Source organism: Spermophilus citellus, assembly GCF_964194105.1.
Source record: "Spermophilus citellus genome assembly, contig: SCAFFOLD_130, whole genome shotgun sequence".
Taxonomy (NCBI): Eukaryota; Metazoa; Chordata; class Mammalia; order Rodentia; family Sciuridae; genus Spermophilus; species Spermophilus citellus.
Window position 1 is genome coordinate 536945 of NW_027672818.1, and position 21636 is coordinate 558580.

Here is a 21636-nt window from a genome sequence, read left to right on the forward strand (position 1 = left end):
CACTCAAGTGCAGTGCCTTGCCTCGCATCCTGTATCGTGACGATGGTGGACGAAGGGGGATAGCTGAGGCTGAACTGTGGCTGTATAGAAATATAACGACAAACAAGTTGGTAACACCCTAAAAGAAAGGCACGGGTAATCTGTGCAAGCCAGACTTGAGGTGAAATGCCATTACTCATACTAAGCCTTCAACCAGGAACCTTATCAGACCCAAACAGGTCAGGACGTTCCCACATGACCGTTATTGGCTGAATATGAAAACAGACACCACAAATCTTTCAAGGCCTTGTGAGCTCCTTCAAGGTCTTGTGAGCTGGCCTCTTTGACATGCACAAAAATCAGGGCTGGATCCAAGCCCTGGGGGCCGGGGGGAATCCGTGCCAGCAGTTCCCCCCCTTTTGTTTGTTGCACGTCAAAGGGAATCAAGTAGCCCCTGTCTTAGGTCGTTCACTGCCCCTACACTGCTTACCCGTCTTTGGGGAGGCCCCATTCCCCTGTCTTAGGTTGCAGTGCAAGCGTGAAAGTTGCCCGTCTCTGGGTACTACAAGATCAGCTTGTTGTTGCCAAGGCGTTCAGTGGTATCTATTCAGCCAGTCATTATTGGGTCTTTAATTGGTTCCGGTTCAACAAGGCATAGAGTAAAAATAAAGAAGAAAAAGGGGGCAAAAGGAGGAAGGCATGAAGCAGGGATCATTGTAGAAAAATCATCTTCGAATTGGTCGGAGACAAACTTCAGCAAGATCATCCTTGGTCTGCAGGCGTTGATAATGGATCTGTATTGGCTTAGAAGTCAGAATGTTAATTTGGTCTTTAATAAATTGTGTCATTCTCTTACCTAGGCAGGGGCCTACAGCAGCTATAAGGAGGAGACCGAAAAGCGGTCCCATTACAGTGGATATCAAAGGAGTTAACCATGGGGTATTTTTAAACCACTGTTCAAACCATCCTTGTTGTGCTTCAAACTCCTTTTGTCTTTTAGCCAATCTTTCCGTGACCTTTTCCATAGTTTCACGGATTACCCCAGTATGATCTACATAAAAACAACACTGTTCCTTTAAGGCTACACATAGTCCTCCTTCCCTTAGGAATAATAAATCTAGTCCCCTCCTATTTTGTAACACAACTTCTGAGAGGGAGGTGAGGGACTTTTCCAAAGCAGTAATTGACTTGGCCATGGCTGTTAAATCTTATAGCTGGGTAGAGAATAACATTTAAGATCTACAGTGGTATTAGAGGATAATTTAGACAGTATTACTACCCCTTCATAATAGGGCGGCCTGGAGGTCAAGCATAGCCAGCAATCTTGGGTCCTGTTAGGACTAGTGGCATTGAGAGCGAAAAAGGCTCCTTGGATCAAATCAAAAAGACGATCTCCAGTTCCAGGGTGTATGGGCCCAGGGGCACAATCAAAGGTTTGATAGCCCACAGTTATTGTTTGACCGCTGGGGGAAGATATTACTGCTGGGGCTATAGGCTGTTTGGGTCCAGATGGGGCCTTTTGATCTCCGAGCACCTGATTGGGTCCTATTAAACTTCCAGTAGGCTGTTCTGTGGTCAATTTAAGCCGAAAAAGCAGGCCAGGATTGTACTGTCCGGGGGTGCAAATACGCAGCCCCCAGAGATATCCTTAAGTCCAATCTGGCTGCTGTTTTCCATTGGAAGTAAACTGAATAGTAATATCTGATTCTCCCTCTATTGTTTGCCAGAAGTGGGTAACATCAGTTTGCCAGACATCATTGGTGTGTAAGCCTCTAGGATTAACACTTAGACTAGGGGAATGAATAAATGGAGCACACACTGGGCATAAGAAAACAATTTGTAGAGTCTGATCACGTGAGCACCCCGCACAGAAGCGTAAGGATTGTGCATTTAGATGGAATTTAGCATGGAGCTAAGGAGTTGATCCGTTTGTAATTGTTCCATGATAGTAAATTGTCTGCCAATATAAGGGGTTGCCTCAATAACTGAGGCTAAATTAGCAACATAGAGACTATCAGTATACACATCAAGTGGAATGGAATTGTATAATTTAAGGGCCATAATTAGAGCCTCAACTTCTGATATTTGGGCAGACAGTCTAGGAACAGGGTGTCGAATTACTTGAGATCCATCAAAAACAACAGCAAACCCTCCTTTTTGCTCCGTCTGTATAAACAGTTTGAGCTCCCGAAATAGGCATAGAATAGTTTATCTGGGTAACCTGCATGTCTTGTAGGGCCTTCTCTATCAGTCTTAATGATTGTAGAGCCTCAGGTGTGGGATTCTCTTGTAGGGCCTTCTCTATCAGTCTTAATGATTATAGAGCCTCAGGTGTGGGATTCCTGGCTGAGCTGGGGGAAGGGTCTCCTTGGAGGAGATCATACAGAGGCTTAAGTTCCTGGAAAGAGAGGAGTTGGCACTGTTGTCAAAGTCATAAACATACCTCTTAAGAGAGGGGGAAAGGAAGAAACCTTTAGCAACTTGACGTTTCTCCCAAGAATGATCCTGACAAGGCGTAAATGTTGGGGGGAAACCAAGATTAGGGGTACAGTAAGGAGAGGCCTTAAAATGAGTGGCATTATAAAGACTATTAGAAGAAGGAGGCACTGGGATTAGTACTTCGGAGATAATAGCCAAGGTAGTTATGTTTAAAGCAGAGCTATTTACGGGGGTTCCTGAGCCTGATTGTTCCCCTGAGGCTACTTAGCTCAATACAGCACTGAGAATGCTCCCTGAGACCTGACTGGACCGCAATGGGTCCTTCCAGTTAATCAAATTCTTGGTCTTAAGGCTAATACAATGAGCGTTCCCGAAGCCAAAACAAGAAACTCCTGTGAGATTAACTTGAGATTGATCAAAAATGCTTTCCACCTGAGTTAGTGTGAAGGCGGCATCCACTCCATAAGTGCGCACAGACTCTGCCAGGGTCTTCAATTTATCATCTTATGAGTTTAACATAGAAACCTGTGGAATCAAATTTTGTCTGAAAAAGATATCTTCCATTAGCATTTACAGGTAGGCATTTTTTTTTTTAAAAATACAGTTTCTGAGTAGCTCCGGTAGAAATCTGAAACGCAGCAGTACAGGTTAGTGGCTGGAAGGCGGGACTAGAAGTCCTGAGTGACTGTGGAGGAACCAATCGGTAGCCCCCAAGAGTGTGGGAGGTGGGACCAGGAAGCCGCTCTTCCGCCAGGCAGCCCATGGTTACCATGGTGATGCAAGCAACACGGAGTCCGTCGCTCACCCTCAGGGCAAAAGTTCCCCAAGATTTCCTAGCCGACCGCACCTTGCCTGATTTTGTTTGCATTTTTCCCCGCCTGGCCAAGCTCTTACTGCGGCAGCAGCCTGCTCTGTTTCTGGACCATCCCCGCACACTCCGGCTTCCGGGCCGGGGCGGGCTCCTGTTCCCTTTTCCCGGCTGCAGTGGGCGTCCCTGGGCATAGATCCCAGGGTCATAATTAATTTGCTGCTGCGGCACCCATGGCACAGCAACAGAAGGAACACAGAAAACGAAAGACACAGACGACAAAAAAAGAACACAGAAAACAAAAGTGAAAGTACACATAGCAGCTGCAATAAAATATGAGGCTCTCTCTTTCTTTGTAGAGGAGCTGACCCCGCTTTGGTCGCGGATCCCACTTACTGGGACTATCCCCGCTTTGGTCGCGGGTCCCACTTACCTGGGACTATCCCCGCTTTGGTCGCGGATCCCACTTACTGGGACTATCCCCGCTTTGGTCGCGGGTCCCACTTACCTGGGACTATCCGGTGCACCACCCCTGACGACTGAAAGTTCTGGTTCCCGGGTCTCGGCACCATTTGTCGCGTCCCCCTTGCCCGCAAGGAAGACGCAACACCGGGAATCTTCTTCCAGTCGTTTATTCTGGTTCTCGAGATCTCTTACACTCTACTCTCTTCTTCATCTTCTTTTTCTTCATCTTCTTTTCTCTCTCTCACCGAATGCTCCTACCAGCCTTAATAAAGTATCTCAAGCCCCAATGCGAAGCTGCCACGTGGAGCTTTCTCATAGGGTGTTAGAAAACCACGCACCAACTCTCCCAATTAAGGAGTTGTTTGTCACAAACCACAGCCGAGCCAGCGCCATCTTGTAATGGCGACCGCAGTCCGCAGAAACGGCTCACTACACAACAGTTGCAAAATTAAGGGACATTTTGGATTTTCACAACTTGGGAAAAGTGTTACTGGCATCTATCCTCTCCCACCTAGTCGCAGACCCTATGGTCCACATATGTTTTGCCTGAATGTGTGTTGGCTACCTCCTAAATGACTACTTTCTCCATCATCCCCCCAACCCATCCTCTGCCTGCTGTCCCCAGTTTAAAACCTTGCCTTATATAATTATCCTCTCAAGATAGTCTCTATTCCATACCCTGGCAGCTTCCTATAATGAACTCTTCCTCTGGTCAGTGGGCCACTTAGTGAGACCCTGAATAAGTCAGCTCCCTCACCCCCTAAGCCTTTCCATTGATGATGCCCTTCCTCCCCAGGTACACTGATGGCACAGTCTGCATACCCTAAGTGAAACATAAGCTGTCTCCCCGTGGACAAGGACTTCCTTATTCATTTTAGTAGCCCCAATTCCAAAGACAGAATAATAAACTGGAATAAATTAAAATGCCAAGTGACCTTGGACAAGTCGCCCACTTCATTCTATGATCATCTGATTTGATACTGAGGTTCCTTCTGGTTCTTAGCAGGGCACACACATGGGAGAGGAGGAGGTAGATATCACTCTGACTGCTTAACACAGGACAGTTGGCTGAAGAGAGAGCTCCTTTCTGCCCCAGACTGCAACCCCTCAGAGGGCACCTTCCTCCCCAGGGTTCCCCATCAGGCAGCCCCACCCACCTGCTTCATCTTGGACAGCTCTCTCCTGGTATGCTCATCTTGCCTCAAGTCCTTCTTATTCCCCACTAGGATGATGAGTGCATTGGGGCAGAAGTGCTTCACCTCCAGGGTCCACTTCTCAGGAATGTTTTCTGCACAGACATGTCCCAATAGGTACCTCAGTTTAAGCATGTGAGCACTGGTCTTCCTTCCCATAGCAGTCTAAGGCTGATGGTCTCCTTCATACCTCAAAACCCCGTCCCTTGTAGCATATCCTCCCCCAAGCCCTTCCAATCACCGGAGATGCCACAACAAAGGAGCCAGCAGAGCCTGTGTGGCCCTTGTGACTCCATCCCCACAGCCTCTGAAGATGGCTGACTCCAAAGCGTCTCCACCCTCTCTCTCCAAAGTCCTCACCCAGGCTGTCGGGGCTGTCAATGGAGAAGCACATGAGGATGACATCTGTGTCCAGATAGGAGAGAGGCCGAAGACATTTATAGTCTTCTTGCCCTGCTGTGTCCCACAAAGCCAGCTCCACCTGACAAATGGGCAATACATAGCTGACCCCAAGGGCCCCAACCTACTACCCAGAGATCCTCTCAAACCACTAGTCCTACTGTGTGCAAGGCACCATATTAATCACAGTCATAACAAACTCAACTGAGTTTTTCTTTAAAGTTCTAAGATGTAAACTGGGTATACTGCTGCATACCTATAAACCAGCAATGTGGGAGGCTGAGGCAGAAGAATCGCCAAGTTCAAGGCCATCCTGGGGAACTTAACAAGATGCTGTCTCAATTTGTTTAAAAAAGTAAAAAGGGCTGGGGATATAGTTCAGTGGCAAAGTGCTGCTGGGTTCAACCCCTAGTAACCCCTCTCCCACAAAAATCACTAAAATGTGTTTGATTTTTGTGATCTCAAATGAATTGCTATCATGAATGCCACTTTAATTCTCACATTCCTTTGGGGTAAGTCATGCCATCATCACCATTTTGTGGTGGTGGGGAGTTTAAACCCAGAAGCAAAGGGACTTGGCCCTGATTACACAGCGAGTATGTGGTAGAACCAGAGGATATATCCAGGTTTTCTTTGGGGTACTGGGGATTAACTCAGAACCTCACACATGCTGGGCAAGTACTCTACCAATAAGCCACACTCCAGCCCTTTTTATTTTAGATAGGGTCTGGATAAGTTACCCACACTGACCTCAAACTTGTGATAAATCTTCCTGCTTCAGCCTCCTGAGTAGCTGGCATGATGGGCATGTACCACCATATGTGACTATATCCAGGTTTTCTAAAAGTGCAGTTTCATTTCTCAAATTTTACTTGTTCCCACAGGAAAATAAAACAAAAATGTGAGTAAGTGGTAAGGAAGGACATACTACGTGACCAAGAACAGGGTTCCAAGGCAGGATAGGAAAGGGCTCTTGGCCTTACCTGCTTGCTGTCCACCTCAATGTCTGTAATATAGTTCTCAAAGACAGTAGGGAAGTAGACCTCTGGAAACTGATCCTTGCTGAAGACAATGAGGAGGCAGGTCTTTCCACAGGCACCATCCCCCACAATCACCAGCTTCTTTCTGATTGCAGCCATGGCCGGGGCTGGCAAACAAGAGGCAGTAGGGGTTTGGGGGAAAAAACTGGTAGTCCAAAAACTGCTCTGTGGCCTCCAAAACCTCTCCACAAACCTGGAAGAGAAAACAGAAAAGGGGGCTTGCTTCGGCACATTCTTGCCAAGCACCAATCCTGTAGGAAAGAGAGTTTAAGATTCCTAATTTCTGGGGCAGGGACAGGTCTTCTCCAATGGGTTAAAATATAGCAGTGGGAGGTGGAAGAACCCACTTGGGAACCAGAAAACATGACTTTCAACGTTATCCACTCAATTGGGGGGAAACATTCAGCAAGGTGTTCAGGAATGACTCCAGAAAAGCCAGCTTTTATCTGCTTTGCATATTGGAGTCATGAGACAGATTTCATTTGTAACAAGATTTGATACATTTAAGGTTTAATAATTGCTAAAGTGTAATCTAGAACAGATTGTCCCTTGGCTTGAGCCACGCCTGCCTAGTCAAAAACAAGGAGTCCCTCTACAAAACCAGATACTAGCATAACCACTTACTGGGTGGCTGATACATAAGAGAAGGAATATTTATAAAGCCCCAAGGTGCCCACACTTTGTTGGGTATTTTGACAAAAATTATTTACCTCAGTTTCCGGTGGCTTGTTAGGTGAATGGTGCACTTCCCATTTTGACCAACAAGGAAAATCTCTGAGGGTTAGATAATCAGAGTGTCAAGGACAGCACTCAAAGCAGGGCTATATGCCTCCAGAGTCTCTGCCTTTCTACATGTCACCTCAGAGGTGGAAATGAGGAGGAAAACCCAGACAGAGGACAGAGGCAGCAGCCAGCAGCTTCTCTGATCCACCCCACCTTGTCCCCAAAGCCGGGGTCACACAAAGGAGGCCCAGGCCAGGCAGTGCCCACAGTGCACATTCAGACAGCCTGCCTTCCTCCCCTCTTCCTCCTGGGCCTGGTGGCAACATTAGGTTACTCAGCCCCCAATAGGGGACAATGACTACACTGTAGGGAGTCACAAATCCACCACAGCAGAGGGACAGAATAATCCACTAGGGAATCACCTCCACCCACTCTGGAACAGCCCCTTCCTCCCTCTGTCGAGCTCACTTTTATGTCCTGCCCACCCCTCCCTGTGAATCAGGGCAAGAAGTCAGCTTCCCAGGGTTAACATGTGTCCCTCATCACCAACACACATGAAGGAGCAGCTCATCACACCTGCAGTTCATCACACCTTCATAGCTACCCTCACTTCCTCCTTCCCCAGGGAGGGGAGCCAAACTCCACCCAGCTAGATTCCCAGCCCTGCAGTCAGGGAGAAAGAGTGGGTGGGCTCTGGAGCTGAAATGAAATCTAGGCTGTTGGGAAGAGGGAGGGAGCTAGAGCTTGGGCTGGGAGAAGCCCCAAAAGAAATGACAAATGAGGACCAAGTCCCTCCACCAACTAGGCAGGGAGCACAGGGTATGGTAGGTAACCTGATATCTGCCTCAAACCTAGTTTTTCCTCAGTCCCACATCCTGTCATGCTGGGCTGAGCTCTTCTAGTCCCTGCATTCCACCACCTCACACCTGGGTCTGCTTTTTAGGAAGCAGAATACTCCAGCCCCAGGCTGTTTCTCTTCAACAGTGGGATGCTAGGCAGCCCCTCCCTCTCCTCCACTTACACCTTCAGAAAACTGGGATGTGGGGGAAGAGGACATGAGTCACTGAGAATTTATCAGAACCACTCTCCGGATCACAGAGGGGCTCTTGCTGATACCCCAAATGACAGGGAAGATGTGCCCTGCCAGCACATCCCTTTCCAAACAGGGGTTCATTGAAGTCTACCCAGGTGACTGACACTAGGATTTCTTCCAACTCCCCCACCTACTCCCATTAGTTCAACTTATGCAGCTGTGTAAACACGGGCTGGGGTAACTCCAACCCAGGGTAACTCCAACCCAGGCAGTGCGGATAGAGAACAATCACTACTGATCTACCAGTCACTTAGGCAAGAGTGCGCCACTGCCATCCCCCAGCAAGGCAACTGGCACCAGATGGTGGGAGGCAGAGGCCAGAACTTCAGAACAAGGACATGAATTAAGTGACCTGGAACCCCCAGCTCAGAAGACTTTCCCTCCAGGCTCTGGTTGGGCCAGAAGAGCAAGCAGCCCAGGCCAAGCCAGGACACAAGGCCCAAGGCCAAGATAGCATGAACAATAGTTCCCTGTGAGAGGAAACCCCAGAGGAACTGCCCCACTGACCCTAAAAGGGGCAACCAAACCCCACGCAGAGACTGAAGTGGAGCTGGAACGGAGCCTGGAACTTCTGGCGCCTCCCCTGAGACAAGATATGTGGGACACCTAGCTCATTCTCTTGATTTTCCCGAAGATCCAGTGGGCCTCCTACCTGGCTCACTTCCCCTGAAGTTTGGGAAAGACTCACTCTTCAATTGACACCTCTTCCTCAACTTTAAAGCCAGAACTGAGAGAACTCTGTGCCCCGAGCTCCCCAGCCGACACCCCTAAAATAAATCTTTAGCCTAGCTGGGGAGTGTGGAGGGTGGATTCCTTCACACACTCGCATGAACGAACACACAAACACACACGGGCTGGATCCTTCCCGGTCTCCCCTACCCCATGCCCCAAGCAGTTTCCAAGGACTGTGGAGGGCAGTGTTCAACCTCCACCTAACAGTGGCAGCCCCCAAGGGTCACACCGCGCCCTTATTCCCGCCATTCCACCGTCTGCGCCTGGAAGAACTCCCAGCCCATCCCCAGCACCCCAGGCCAGGTCCGCGCTGGGCCGTCTAGCCTGGGGCTAGCCAGGGCGTCTGGGCTGGGTTCCCTCGCCTAGGGAGATCAAGGCCGCTCCCTTGTTCCCTGGGGGGGGGGGGGGCTAGGGGAAACCGGGAGGGAAGGGAAAGGGCTCCGATCAGGGCCTCAGCAGGAGAGAGCCGCTGCCAGGCCGCTCCTGGGGCCCCTTGCTGCAGTCCGGGGAGGAGCCGAGCAGGCCGGACCCCAGCGCAGCCCGGACGCTGGAGAGGAGGAAAGTGTTCTCCTGGGAACTGGGACGCCCTTCTCCCCCTGCCCGGACCCCTGTACCTTCCGCTCTGTTGCCTCGAGTTGCGTGGCCGTTGCAGTAGGCTGAGACTGACCCTAGGAGCCGGGCCCCGCCCCCGCCCTCCTTCAGTCCTTGGCTCCGCTGGCCTCCGGCCCAGCCCCAGGCGGCCCAGGGTCGCCTCCGCTGTGGCGCGAGGATTGGGGGCGCCTGCCCTGGGCTGGGTGTGAGGCTGGAAGGAGAGTCGCTGCGAGCTGCCAGGACTGCAGAGGAGTGGGCGATGACCAGAGCGGGTGGGACCCCGGAGGACTAGGCCTCTGCCCCGCCTTCCAGCCCCTAGGGGCAGGTGGGCGTGGAGAAAGTTGAGAGGCGCTCAGGGTGGCGTCAGGAAGGGCCGCTGCTGCCCTCCCGCGGCCAAACAGCACCCGCTCCTGCCCCACCTGGGCGCTCGCGGGAGGCAGGACTGGGAAACCCGGGTGCCAGCGCGGGCGATGGAGTGGGACGTGGTGTGTGCAGAGGACCACTCTCTGCCACAGGAATCCTTGCGGACCTTCTGGGACCTGCAGACCCAGACCACCATTCTGCCTCATGTTCCCTTCCTTCCACTGCCTGGAATTTCCGAGTCAAATTCCTACCTACTTCTCCAAGGGTACTCTTGGAAGTGCTTCTGGATCCCCAACCAGGAATATAGTTCCCACTCCTATTGTATTATTGTGCCTTTAGTGACGCTTAGCCCCGTCTGATGTGTTACATACCGTATTTACCTATATGTAGATCTTTCTTGTAAAATGACTGAGGAGGTGGACAAAAAAGGAGGAAATCTATCAACATTTTATTGACTTGTATATTCTAGGAACTACATAACTCAACCTTTTAAATACTTGTCACAATTCTTTCGGGGGAAGTATACCCATCTCCTTTTGCCTGTAAGGAAACTGAGATTTGAAGACGCAGCTTAGCAAATGTTTGAGATTTTGGATAGCAATAATTCATACAGTCAGTCCTGTGTGACTACAATGCTGGTGCTGTCTTCTGATGACTACCGTGCTCCTCCAGTCTTCCCTTCCCCTCGTCTAGCACAGTGTGTGTCCCATGATTGATTTTTAAGAAATATTTGCCAAATGGATGCATGTTAGAAGTATTACAGACTTTAAAGATCTGAAGTACAGCCAACACATTTGGTAAATGAGCAAACTGAGTTCAAGAGCAGTTTGGTCCCCAGGCCTCTTAATCCACTCAATAGTTCACTCAGTATGAAGTGAGAGCTATGTGCTGAAGATTGATTTATGCCTTCAAATAATTTATAGTTTAAATGAGGAATACAGACAATCTCAAGATATCTAACGCTTAGGGAACCTGACTCTATATACATTAACTATTTCAGTCCTCACAATAACCTGATGGCCTAGTAGTGTTATCTCCATTTTACTGAGAAAACAAATGGGGGCTCAGAGAGATTACAGAGTTGATGTTGGGTCTGGTCCTAGAATTCAAACCAATGGACTCTAGAGACCTTGCTCTTAATTGCCATTCCCTATGGACAACTCTTGCAGGCGGCCATACAGGAGTCATTTGCTGTTGGGGGGTGGAGAGAATGCATTAGCTGTGGGATGCCCAGCCCTGAAGAACAAATGAAGTATTCAAATTAGGTTGATGTCTATATTTTAAATAACAAATTGAAGCTACTGCAGGCCTACAGAAGACAGTGATGGTGATGGAAGAAGAGGCTGGAGAAGGAAACAGAGACAGACCATGAAGGTCCTTATATGCCATGTCCAGGAGCTGACTGTGAATTTTGCTCAGGTACAGCAAGGAGCTGCTAGAGTTAGGAAACTAATATAATGAAAAAATAAGGAGGTGACAGTGGGAGTGAAGATATGTGGGAAAAGGTACACACACGGATGCATAAATGTATATATTCAACAATACAGTCATGCATCATTTAATGACAGGGATATAAGAAATGCATCATTAGGCAATTTTATTGTTGTGTAAACATCATAGAGTGTACTTACACAAACTGAGAAGGCATAGCCTACCACACACCAAGGCTATATGGTGTATACCATTGCCGCAGTCTTGGCTGGGCACAGAATCACGAGCCACCACACAGCTTTGTAGATTCAAACAGCAATTCTTTATTCCCGAACTCACACCGGCCTCCACACACGTTCTGGGGCAATCCCAGTTCTGCTGCCACCCAATTCACCTACTCCACGAGGCTTATTTCCTAAAAAATGCTCTCTGAATCTCACGAGAACTCCAAGGGAGCTCAGGTAGCAGGAACGCCCTATTTCCAGCAGCAATAATCCTCAACATCGAACTTCCCTAAAATCCAAGGTCTTAAACTGGGAACGCCTTAAACTTGTCTTAAACCGGGAACGCCCTAAACCCAAGGATTGGGATACTTCCTCAAACTGCAGGATACACCCTAATCCTGGATCCACCCTCGTCCTTGGGCAGGGTCACCTAACATGCAATGTCAACAGCGAAATTAACATGGGGTACGCTGGCAAGGAAATTTCCTACTTGGTAATGGCCCTCAGCATACCATCATAAATGCAGCTCATTGTCATCATATAGCACATGATGGTACTTAGTGACGATTAGCATGATGAAGAGGAAATTAAAGAGTTACCAACTCCAAGATTTCTAATATGAGCAGCCAAGCTGATGCCCTTTGAGAAGATGAAGTAGGAGAAGTAACATGCTGTGGGGAAAATAGTGGATTGAGGTGTGTTGAGGTGAAGTGTCAGTGGGCTTTCACGGAAATGTTTGGAAGATGATTGGTATGTATGAAACTAAAGCTCAGGAAAGATTTGGGAAGAGAGCCCAATTTGGAAGAAACATCAGCAGATGGATGAAGATACATAAGTGTCTGAGAACACTTAGGGCAAGTGAGTGGATTGAGGAGAGGAGAGGGCAGAAAGAAGAACCTGGAAAAAATTCATTTTTTGGGGGGGGGGCTGTCCTGATGTCCTTTCCATCACAGCACAGAACTTTTCCTTAACTTTTAGTTTCTAATCAAAGCAAATAAAGACACACACCTTTATCCATCGGGTTTATTTGCCAAAAGCTCTAATTCTGGGTCTAGTGGATATCCCTTTTTGGGTTAAACTGCCACTAAAGGGAGACAACTGCAGAATTTGGGCTGAGAGAGGGGTAAGCATGGAGAGGCTGGGTGGTGGTGGGAGGGATGGGTTGATCCCCTCAGGAGTAACTGCCCGGCCCTCCTAGGGGGATGACAAAGACCGAGATGTCATCCCCGGAGCCCAGCTTGTTGGTAGGGAGATGCCAGCCATGGTCCTGGGGGGTGCCCCGTGCCCCCAGGACCAGAGCATGGGCCAGAGCTGTATACCTGCCAGGAGCACATGTGCAGATTCATGTATAAGGGAAGATAGACACAGAGGCCCACATGGGGTCCCCAAGCATTGCTTCCCTTTGCCCTTTCCTTTGCCAGTGCCATCCCCTTACCATCATGTCATGCAACCCCTACCTGCTGGGGTCATTGGGTTCTTAGGCCGACAGCACCCTGTCCACACTGGCAGCTACCTCACAATCATTGGTGATATCCCATAGGCCATCTGTTCCCAGGACTAGCACATCGTCTGGGAAGTGCTCATACTGTGTCAGGTCATATACTTGAACCTGGTGGGGAAAGAGTATAGGGAGGATTGAGGTGTGGGGTTTGCTGGACAGGAAGCTTGGGAATAAAAGGACCCTGGATGAAAGCCAGCTTGAGACCCACAGAGGAGAGAAGGTATAGTTAAGGAGGGCCCCATACATCTCACCTCAGGGAAGCAGGAGAGGAAAGGCTTGATGGGCAGGGTGGCTCTGCAGATATTAAGGTTGTGGTCTCCCAATCCCTGGGTTACCCCAATAGTGGCCATCACTCGGGCCTGAGGGAAACATGGAGGGGGACAGCTATTTAGTCCTCTGCCAAGCTCTCTGAAACCACACAGCCCCCCCACACCTACCCTCAGGTAGAACCTCCACCTCTCTAGACAAATTGTGGTGGGTCCTCCTGCCCTCTCCCACCTCTACCATGGATTTTACCTTTTTGCCCTCTCTACAGACCAGAGGAAACCTGAAGTCCTCCAACTGGATCTTTTTGTAGGCCCTGGGGAGGGGGGGAGTAGAGGCATCACCTAGGCATCAAAGCCTTCTCTCTTCTAGGAGCTGGACACCCACACACAAACCCCTTAGAAGGGCCCCATCCCCCAACTCCCAGCCTGGCCCAGTCTTCAGCTTCCACCTTGCTACTGGTGAGGGACTGGTTGGGTTGCCATGGGAATGACCCAGCTCTGAGGGAAGTGTTACCAGCCAGTCATGTTCTGGTCCCGGTAGAGCATCCTCTGCCCCAGCTCCTTGGGCTGAGCTCTGCAGGAGAACTCAAGGTGGGTGAATTCACCACCCAGCAGCTCTGGTTTCAGGAAGCCCTGGGGTTGAGAATGGCCAGTCAGAGCAAAGGGCCAGGGGGTGTTACACTCACAACTACCCTAGTACAATATATAGATAATGTTAATTTTTTTCTTCTTTTGCAGTAATGGGGATTAAACTGAGGGGTGCTTTACCACTGAGCTACATCCCCAGCCCTTTTTAATTTTTATTCTGAGGCAGGGTCTTGCTAATTTTTTGAGGCTGTCATTGAACTTCTGCTCTTCCTGCCTCGGGCTCCTGAGTTGCAGGAATCACACGTGTGCCACACTGTATCTGGCTAGATGATATTTATTATAGCAGACCTTTAAGTAAAGATCCACATGCTACACCCTATTCTGATACACACATTAACTCAGTTACTCTTCAAAACAACCCATGGGGCAGGAACTATTACTACACAGAGAGGTTAAAGAATTGTCAAAGGTCACATAATTAGCAGAGAACAACAAACCAGGATTCAGTATCCAGGCAGTCCAGTTCCAGAGCCCAGGGGCCTTTTCTGTTCCCTCCCCCCACCTCTGATTTTACTTCCTTCCTCAGCTGGGGCCACGGTGGGTGCTGCAAACCATCTCAGGATCCTTCCTTTAGCATTATCCCCTGGGCTCAGCCCTGCACTCAAGAGCCCACACAGCCGCCTTCCCAAGAAGCTCCCAGTAGGGAGTGTTCTGTGTTTGGTGGTGGTGGTGGTGGTGGTGGTGGTGGTGGTGGTGTGTGTGTGTGAGAGAGAGAGAGAGACAGAGAGAGAGGGTAGGGTTGGGGGGATGTTCTCAGGGACAAGAGTGCTGAGAGGCACAAGAACCAGTAAACGATGTGGGTAGGAAGTTTGGTTCCTACTTACAAGCAGCTGAAAATGCTGGTGCTCAGTCTCTGAGGTAAACTCCCGGGACACTGGAATGATTTCACCATTCCAGACAATGATGGCCCTGCCCAGAGACAGAAAAGGCCTGGCTCTCCTCAGCCCCCTTCATGGATAATTACAGAGGGACCAGGCCTTCTGCTTAGGATTCCTTACCCAGGACTCCATCTTTCCTCTCCTTGTGGATATATCAGGCCTTTCTTTATATCTATGGTCCTCCAAGTTCCTTCAATCTTTAGGGTTTCTTTAAATATTTTATTTTTTTACAGTACTGGGGATTGAACCCAGGGCAGCTTTACCACTGAGCTATATCCCCAGCCGTTTTGATTTTATTTTGAGACCCAATTTATTATAGGGTCTCACTAAAGTTCTGAGGTTGATCTTGAGCTTGTGATCCTCCTGCCTCAGCCTCCTAAGCTTTTAGAAATGGTGCACTTCTCCAGGCCAAATGAGCTCAGTTGAGTTATAAATAATACCACAATAGCATTCTAAATGGAACACAGAATGATAACTCTATACTTTTATCCCCCAGTTAAAAATTACACCCTTGTTACTCACATAATATTTACCTCTTCATAACTGAAATAAAATTAAAGTCATTTCAAAAACAAAAGATATCATTTACATTTAACCTTATTTTAGCTGCTCCAGGATATTTGCAAATATATTTACTAATGTGGAATAGTTCATAAAAATAGTAGTTTTGTACAATAAACATTAAAGCTAGTAAATACAGAAACATCTAAAATTTGAAATTTCATAATTTGACATAGAATTTAGATATTTTAAGAGACTGTAATGGAAAAACAACAATTCTCAAACTAAAGTATTACCATAAAATTATTGAGAGTTTCTGCTTCCAGAACTGGTTATTACTTTGCACACACCATCTATTCTTCAATTAGATGAAGAGTAAATTTTTAGATTTTCATTACCTCTCATTTTTTTAGAATTTTTATTGGTTCTTTTCAGTTATACGTTAAAATAGAAGTTATATACTAGGATATAATTATAAAAGCAGATAATATAATTTGTTCTAATTCAGGACCTAGTACTTCCTTCTGTTCTTCTAATCTTTCTGCTATTTACTTATAGTTTTTTTTTAATTACTGTCACTTTTAGTGGAAAGACTCAAAGAATGGATATGCAAGCCCTTTTTAATACAAGTATTAAGATACAGATTCTAGATTTCTGGGCTGCCATAATTCCCAATATTACTTTAGTATAAATACAGAGCCATGGAAAGAAATAGAGAATATAGGTCTCCTCAAATGTTATGATACCAAAATATTAAGGGTCCAAGTGAAAACAGAAAAGTTATGTGCAATGTATATTATATATTCCAAACTAAAGGCACCAGGGAAATTCAACAATTCTGTAAAAATTTATTTAGGCATGAGTATTGTAAGTCATTTAAGAATGATTTAAAAACCACAGTAATGTAAACTGATACAAAAAAAATCTTTGAATAAATATTATATTTCCTCTCCATTTAGAAAGCTGTTTCTAATGCAGTTTTTCTGTCACTATGTATTTGAAAGCCCATTGTTACTTCCAGCCCCCACGATCCCCAAGTACTTGAGAGAACAGTGATACAAAAAGCATTTTTTATAAAAAATCAATATAATTCTTTAAAATGCATTCTTAGCAAATATTCATATAAAATGTAAGAAAAATATAGCTAAATTTTCAGCATTAACATCTTAAAACACAAAATTCAGAGCAAGAACATGAGGTTTTCTACAAAAGATCACTTTACCTCAATATGAGCTTCATAGCTGCCCCCCAACCTTTGCAAACAAGGAATCACCTGGGTGTGATTTTTTGATAGATCTTTAAAGCAAAAATGTATAAAAAATGGTGAATAGTTTTCTTTTTAAAACAAACTCTGTTTAAAGTTAATGTGTAACTTATTAAATGGTGTTTCTTGATTGATATAATTAAAATATGACCTCCACTTAAAAAAATAGCTTGTATTCACCTCTTTCTGCCTCTACTGCTGTGATTATATAAAATATTCAATGAAGTCACTCTTAGTTCCAATTCAGAGCAATAGCCAATACATCAGCAGAAACAGATAATAATTTATTATTTCAAATTGCCTGTCTTGAAGGCTGAGTTTAAAACCCAAGTAATGGCTGACATTTTTTTTTTCACCTGAACTGAAGCAAATCTATGATAACACAAGACAATATAACAAGATGCACAGTTCCATCTAGTGGATATCGAGGAGTCAAATACTAAGCAATGTTGTTCTTCAGTATGGAAATCACCAACAATAATACACTATTTATTCCCTCTACCCACAAACAGTGCACAGAGTTCTCTGGAACTTTAAAAAATTTTGAAAGTTAAAAAGTGTATATATAGGTTATTTAGAATAAGTTTGTCAGACACATTGAAATAAATTATAAAATTGATTTTTCCTGCATAGGTCCCACTTTATTCAGGTCCTCATAAACTAGCAAGCCCTTTAAAACCTTTACAGGCACTCAGACACTCAAGGGGAAAGACTGCCAGAAAAGCAGAGTCTTGGTATTTGTATCTCTGTTTCCCTATCTATTGTGTAAATATCCTCCTTGCTCTGGGAATCCATTTCCCAGTCCCTCATCTGCAAAACTCAGTGTAAGTCTCCAAACTTCAAATCTACTTCTTTTGAATATGCAGATTCCTGACACAATGTTAAACTAAATGGAGTCTCAATCATTGGCCTGTCTAAATACCTTTTCAACTACTCAACTGAAGCTTTGAAATAACTTTGCCTGCCAATCATTCCTGTGACTAGCACTACATGTATATTTTAAGGACATCAGCAATTTGGAAAGAAATTGAAGGTGAGATCCATCTATTCTCACAATTTCCACTGCCTGTTTCACTAGTCTCTAATACATTCTTGTATCATAGAGATGAAAACAGGCAAAATACAAGCTATTAGGACTTCCTATAAATTTTGTATTAATATGCCTTTATAGAGAACTTTTAATATTCTGTATCCTTCATTCCTGTTTTGTGCTCATCTAACTAATCATAAACCCCAAGATTTTGGTCTTTTTTAAACCCTTATTCCTACCCAACACAGTGTTTTTACTCTTGATGAATAGTTTTATTAGCCCTTTGCTTCATTAGTTAAATTTTGATCCTCTTCCACTGTGTTCACTTAAAAATTCTAGTCTTGTCCTCTTTAGTTGGGTTCTATAGTCAATCCGTAATCTACTATTTAAAAAATCACCTTAGAATGATAACCAGAAAATGTACTGAGCTCAGAATTAAGAAACTGGAGTTTAAATCTCATTGTTGTCATTGTTTGTACCCAGAAAACTCCCTTTAATTTATTTAAGTTTCAGGTTCATCCTCAAAACTATCATTTGGCCAGCATGTCAAACACATGCTGAAAGACTAGAAGGTTGCTAAAATTCGTTAAAATTCTGAAATTTCTGAACTTTTGATTCTGTCAATAGGAAAAAAAATATTCGATTGACAAAATAAAACAGAAACACTAAGAGAACAATGCAGAAAATAAAAATAGAAATTAAATAAAAGGTTATAATCATAAAAAAAGGAAAACAGTATAAAAGTAAAAGTCTTCATAAAATGGTTAGTGGTAGTAATTGAAGAGAAACTAACTAAAAATTCAGGAAGTAGAGAAATTAGAATGTCCTCTAAGGATTAATATAATTAATACAACGTTGTCTATATAATGTAATCTTAACTTCCAGAAAAATATTTTCTCTATAGCACTTTCCTGAACTTCTTGTTTATTAGAAACCATGAGGCCATAGCTCTGTGAGATTTTCCATAAAAGCTTTTGATATATTAAGAAAAAAACCTGATTACCAGTGGAACTGTCAATATCAGCACAAAATCTTGGACTATAACCTGGCTTATCAGGTAAAATATAAATCAGAATTAACACACAACTGCCTTTGACTTTCTAAATTGATGATACACAATTTGAAAGTTAAAATGTGAATATATATGTTATTTAGAATACATCTGTCAGACACATTGAAATTGAGTTTTCCTGTATAGGTCCCACTTGGTATCAACCTGTACAGTGGAACAACACAATGGAGTTTTCAGCCAGGTAAGACTACAGTATAAACACAGGCCTAAAACTTATTAATTACAAAAATATGGGACAAATAGTCAACCTCTATGAATGAAAGCTCTTTATTAGTAATTAACAGGTTATAATAGCACAGATACTTTAAAAGTGCTTATAAGACAACTTAAGTAAACAAGTGTTAACTGAATGTGGTATCTGTCCCAGACTAGAATACTCAACAAATCCTTCTACCTTCACTCTCCACTTAGTTAATAGACATTTTTAATTTAAAATCTATAAATTAATACCTTCTTAATGAGTCATCTTTAGAACTTGATTTCACTATTAAATAAAACAGTAAAATATATAATTAATCAAAAACAGAAATATAAAATATAAAAGTTTATGACTCTAATATTTTGTAATAAAATGTTCCTCCAGACCCATACTTGGAGAAATTTTTAGAATTAATATTAATTGTATTTCTGACAGGTAAGTAATGAATGCATTAACAACTCCTATGTCTCCCACTTTGTACTTATCAAATGTAAGAAAGAAACATGGGAATTATAAAATTTTAATACTTAAAAGTAAATCATTGTTTCTATAATCATAATCCTTACTAAAAGTTGCAAAAATGAAAGAAAACACTATTGTTGTAACATAAAGTAGCATAAATATATGTGTCAAACAAGGGGAGACATGATGGTGGATTAGCAGGAAGTGGCTTTTCTCACAGCTCCACCACATGGGACTCAGAGAGTGAGAAAACTGCTTCTCTGTGAGGTGGGTGATAAAAGCATGCCACTGATACTCAACATTGGAAAGAGAGCCTTGAAAACTGGGGAATTTGGGGTGTATCAGACAAAGATGAGAAACAGAGCTGGAGCTTAGGTTCTGATGTGAGTGGGGGAAATCAGTACATGAGGACAAAAAAGACAGAAAAGTGCTGCAGAGAAGGTGCTAGGGTTGTGGCTCAGTGGTAGAGTGTTTGCCTAGCATGCATGAGGCACTGGTTTCAATTCTCGGCACCATGTAAAAAAAAAAAAGATACTATGTCTACCTAAAACTATATAAATATATATATTAAGAAGAAGAAGCAAAGTGCTACAGACAGTCTTGGAATGCAGAATCTGGGACCAGAAGGTCAAGCTATTATACTCATTAAACTGTGGCATGAAAGTCACCCCCAGTCTGCCTGCTATGTACAGGGAGATATTTAAACATCTGCACCGAAGAGGCACCAACTCAGACTGGGAACTTAGATCCATATGTTGGGGCTCAGTTCGATACATAAATCTGGCAGACACCAGCCACAATACTTAAACTGATCCTAGCAAATCAGGAGAATTTCTGGCATGGACAGTATTTTTCCTGGGGGTAATGCAAGTCAGATAGGCCAAAGAGAGCCTGTCCTCCTCTCTTCCCTTGACACAGTTGTGCCCAAGATCAGTGGCAGTGGCTTCAAAATCTCAATGGGCAGGAGTGATGAGCTTGGCGCTTGAGGGCAGACCTCAGGAGGTCAGAAAGAACAGTACCCTGGAAAAACAGAACTGGTAAAGGACTGATTTCCCTGTCCCATGAATGTAACCCTAGGAAGAAGTGTAGGGTAAAGTCCTAGGTGTGCATTGATTTATTTATGCCCAGTAACTCCCCATGAAATGAAACACCTGGGCCAAAGACTGAACCTCATTGCCTCCCCTGAGAACATCTTGTAGAACCTAGCATGACCTGTACCCTGGGAGGTGGAGCTGACAGCACCTTTAACAGCTCCCCATATCATCCCATGGAGAATGGAAACTGAGAGATGGAAAGACACTTTGGAAGAGACAGCAAGCACATACTCTCAGTAACAATCCTGTTTTTTTTTTTCTTTTTAGTTTTCCTATGTGTACTGATGGATACATGAAGGATATTCATACACTTGCACATGTAAATATTTGTTTATTCTTTCTTATTTGTACTATTCTAAAACATAGATATTTTTCCTTACTCTATTGTTGAGGGTTAAAGTTTTCAATTACCATATTTTGGATTGACTTTGTATTCTGTTTCAAACTTTTTATTTCTTTTTGTTTCTATTTCTTTTCTCTTACAAACAAATTCCATTATTATATTTTACTCTTTATTTTTTTTTTACTTTTTTCCTTTTTTCTCATAAACAATACATTGTATATCACCTTTACTTCTGCCCTATTCACATCTTGAAATTGCTAATCCTCTTGTATCACCATTGCTTCTTTCTTCATAATCAACTCTATTTTTAATTTCTCCAAGCACTCTTGGTTTATAAAACTCCACACACCACCACCAATGCTAAAGCTACAATTAATACAATTGAAGCTTTAGAAAACACATATTCTTTTATTTTATGAAAGATATAATTCATGATTACTTACTGCTGTAACTGATATAAATTGATACATTTTTGTTTATTGTGCCAATTAACTTTGTGTGAAAATAAAAATTAAGTATACAATTTAGTTCTATATATTTTGTGCACAGCTGGTTGCAATTATTTGCCCCCCCCCAAATCTGAGAGCCACAGGATAGCTACAGGATCACTAGAAATGCACATAATAGAAGTTCTGTTGCTACAGATCCATTTAGATACATAAATAGACACACAAACAATATGAACAAGCAAGGGAACAAAGCATCCCAAACAAACCAGAATTACTCAAAAGCAGATTCCACAAAAAACACATTGAAGAAAATATCAGAGAAGGAATTTTGAAAGTTTATATGTCAAATGACCTTTGAGTAAAAGATAATGTAAAAAGTAAAATCAAAGAGAAGACACAAGAAGTAAAATATCAATAAGGAAATAGAAGTTCTAAAGAAAAATCAATCA

General features: G+C 44.2%; 1 protein-coding gene and 1 pseudogene across 2 annotated transcripts in view; both read right to left on the reverse strand.

The window, feature by feature from the left end:
* Positions 1-4830: 4830 nt before the first annotated feature.
* On the reverse strand, positions 4831-9729 carry LOC308640560 (rho-related GTP-binding protein RhoC-like; the record flags this gene model as incomplete). The annotated part of the gene is made up of 5 exons (XM_081312423.1): positions 9486-9729; positions 7034-7097; positions 6267-6516; positions 5245-5365; positions 4831-4979 (listed from the first exon to the last, which is right to left on the reverse strand). Exons 3-5 carry the CDS (start codon positions 6420-6422, stop codon positions 4831-4833), a joined length of 426 nt encoding a protein of 141 aa, XP_081168549.1. The 5' UTR covers positions 6423-6516; positions 7034-7097; positions 9486-9729.
* A 2922-nt stretch (positions 9730-12651) lies between these two features.
* The window catches only part of LOC308640561 (protein phosphatase 1J-like), a 60833-nt pseudogene continuing 51848 nt past the window's right edge, over positions 12652-21636 (reverse strand). The window contains exons 2-7 of the transcript in view: positions 14720-14804; positions 13762-13880; positions 13498-13561; positions 13233-13340; positions 12938-13089; positions 12652-12799 (exon numbers count right to left, since the gene is read on the reverse strand). The product of the transcript in view is annotated as a protein phosphatase 1J-like (transcript). The remainder of the gene's footprint in view (positions 12800-12937; positions 13090-13232; positions 13341-13497; positions 13562-13761; positions 13881-14719; positions 14805-21636) is intronic.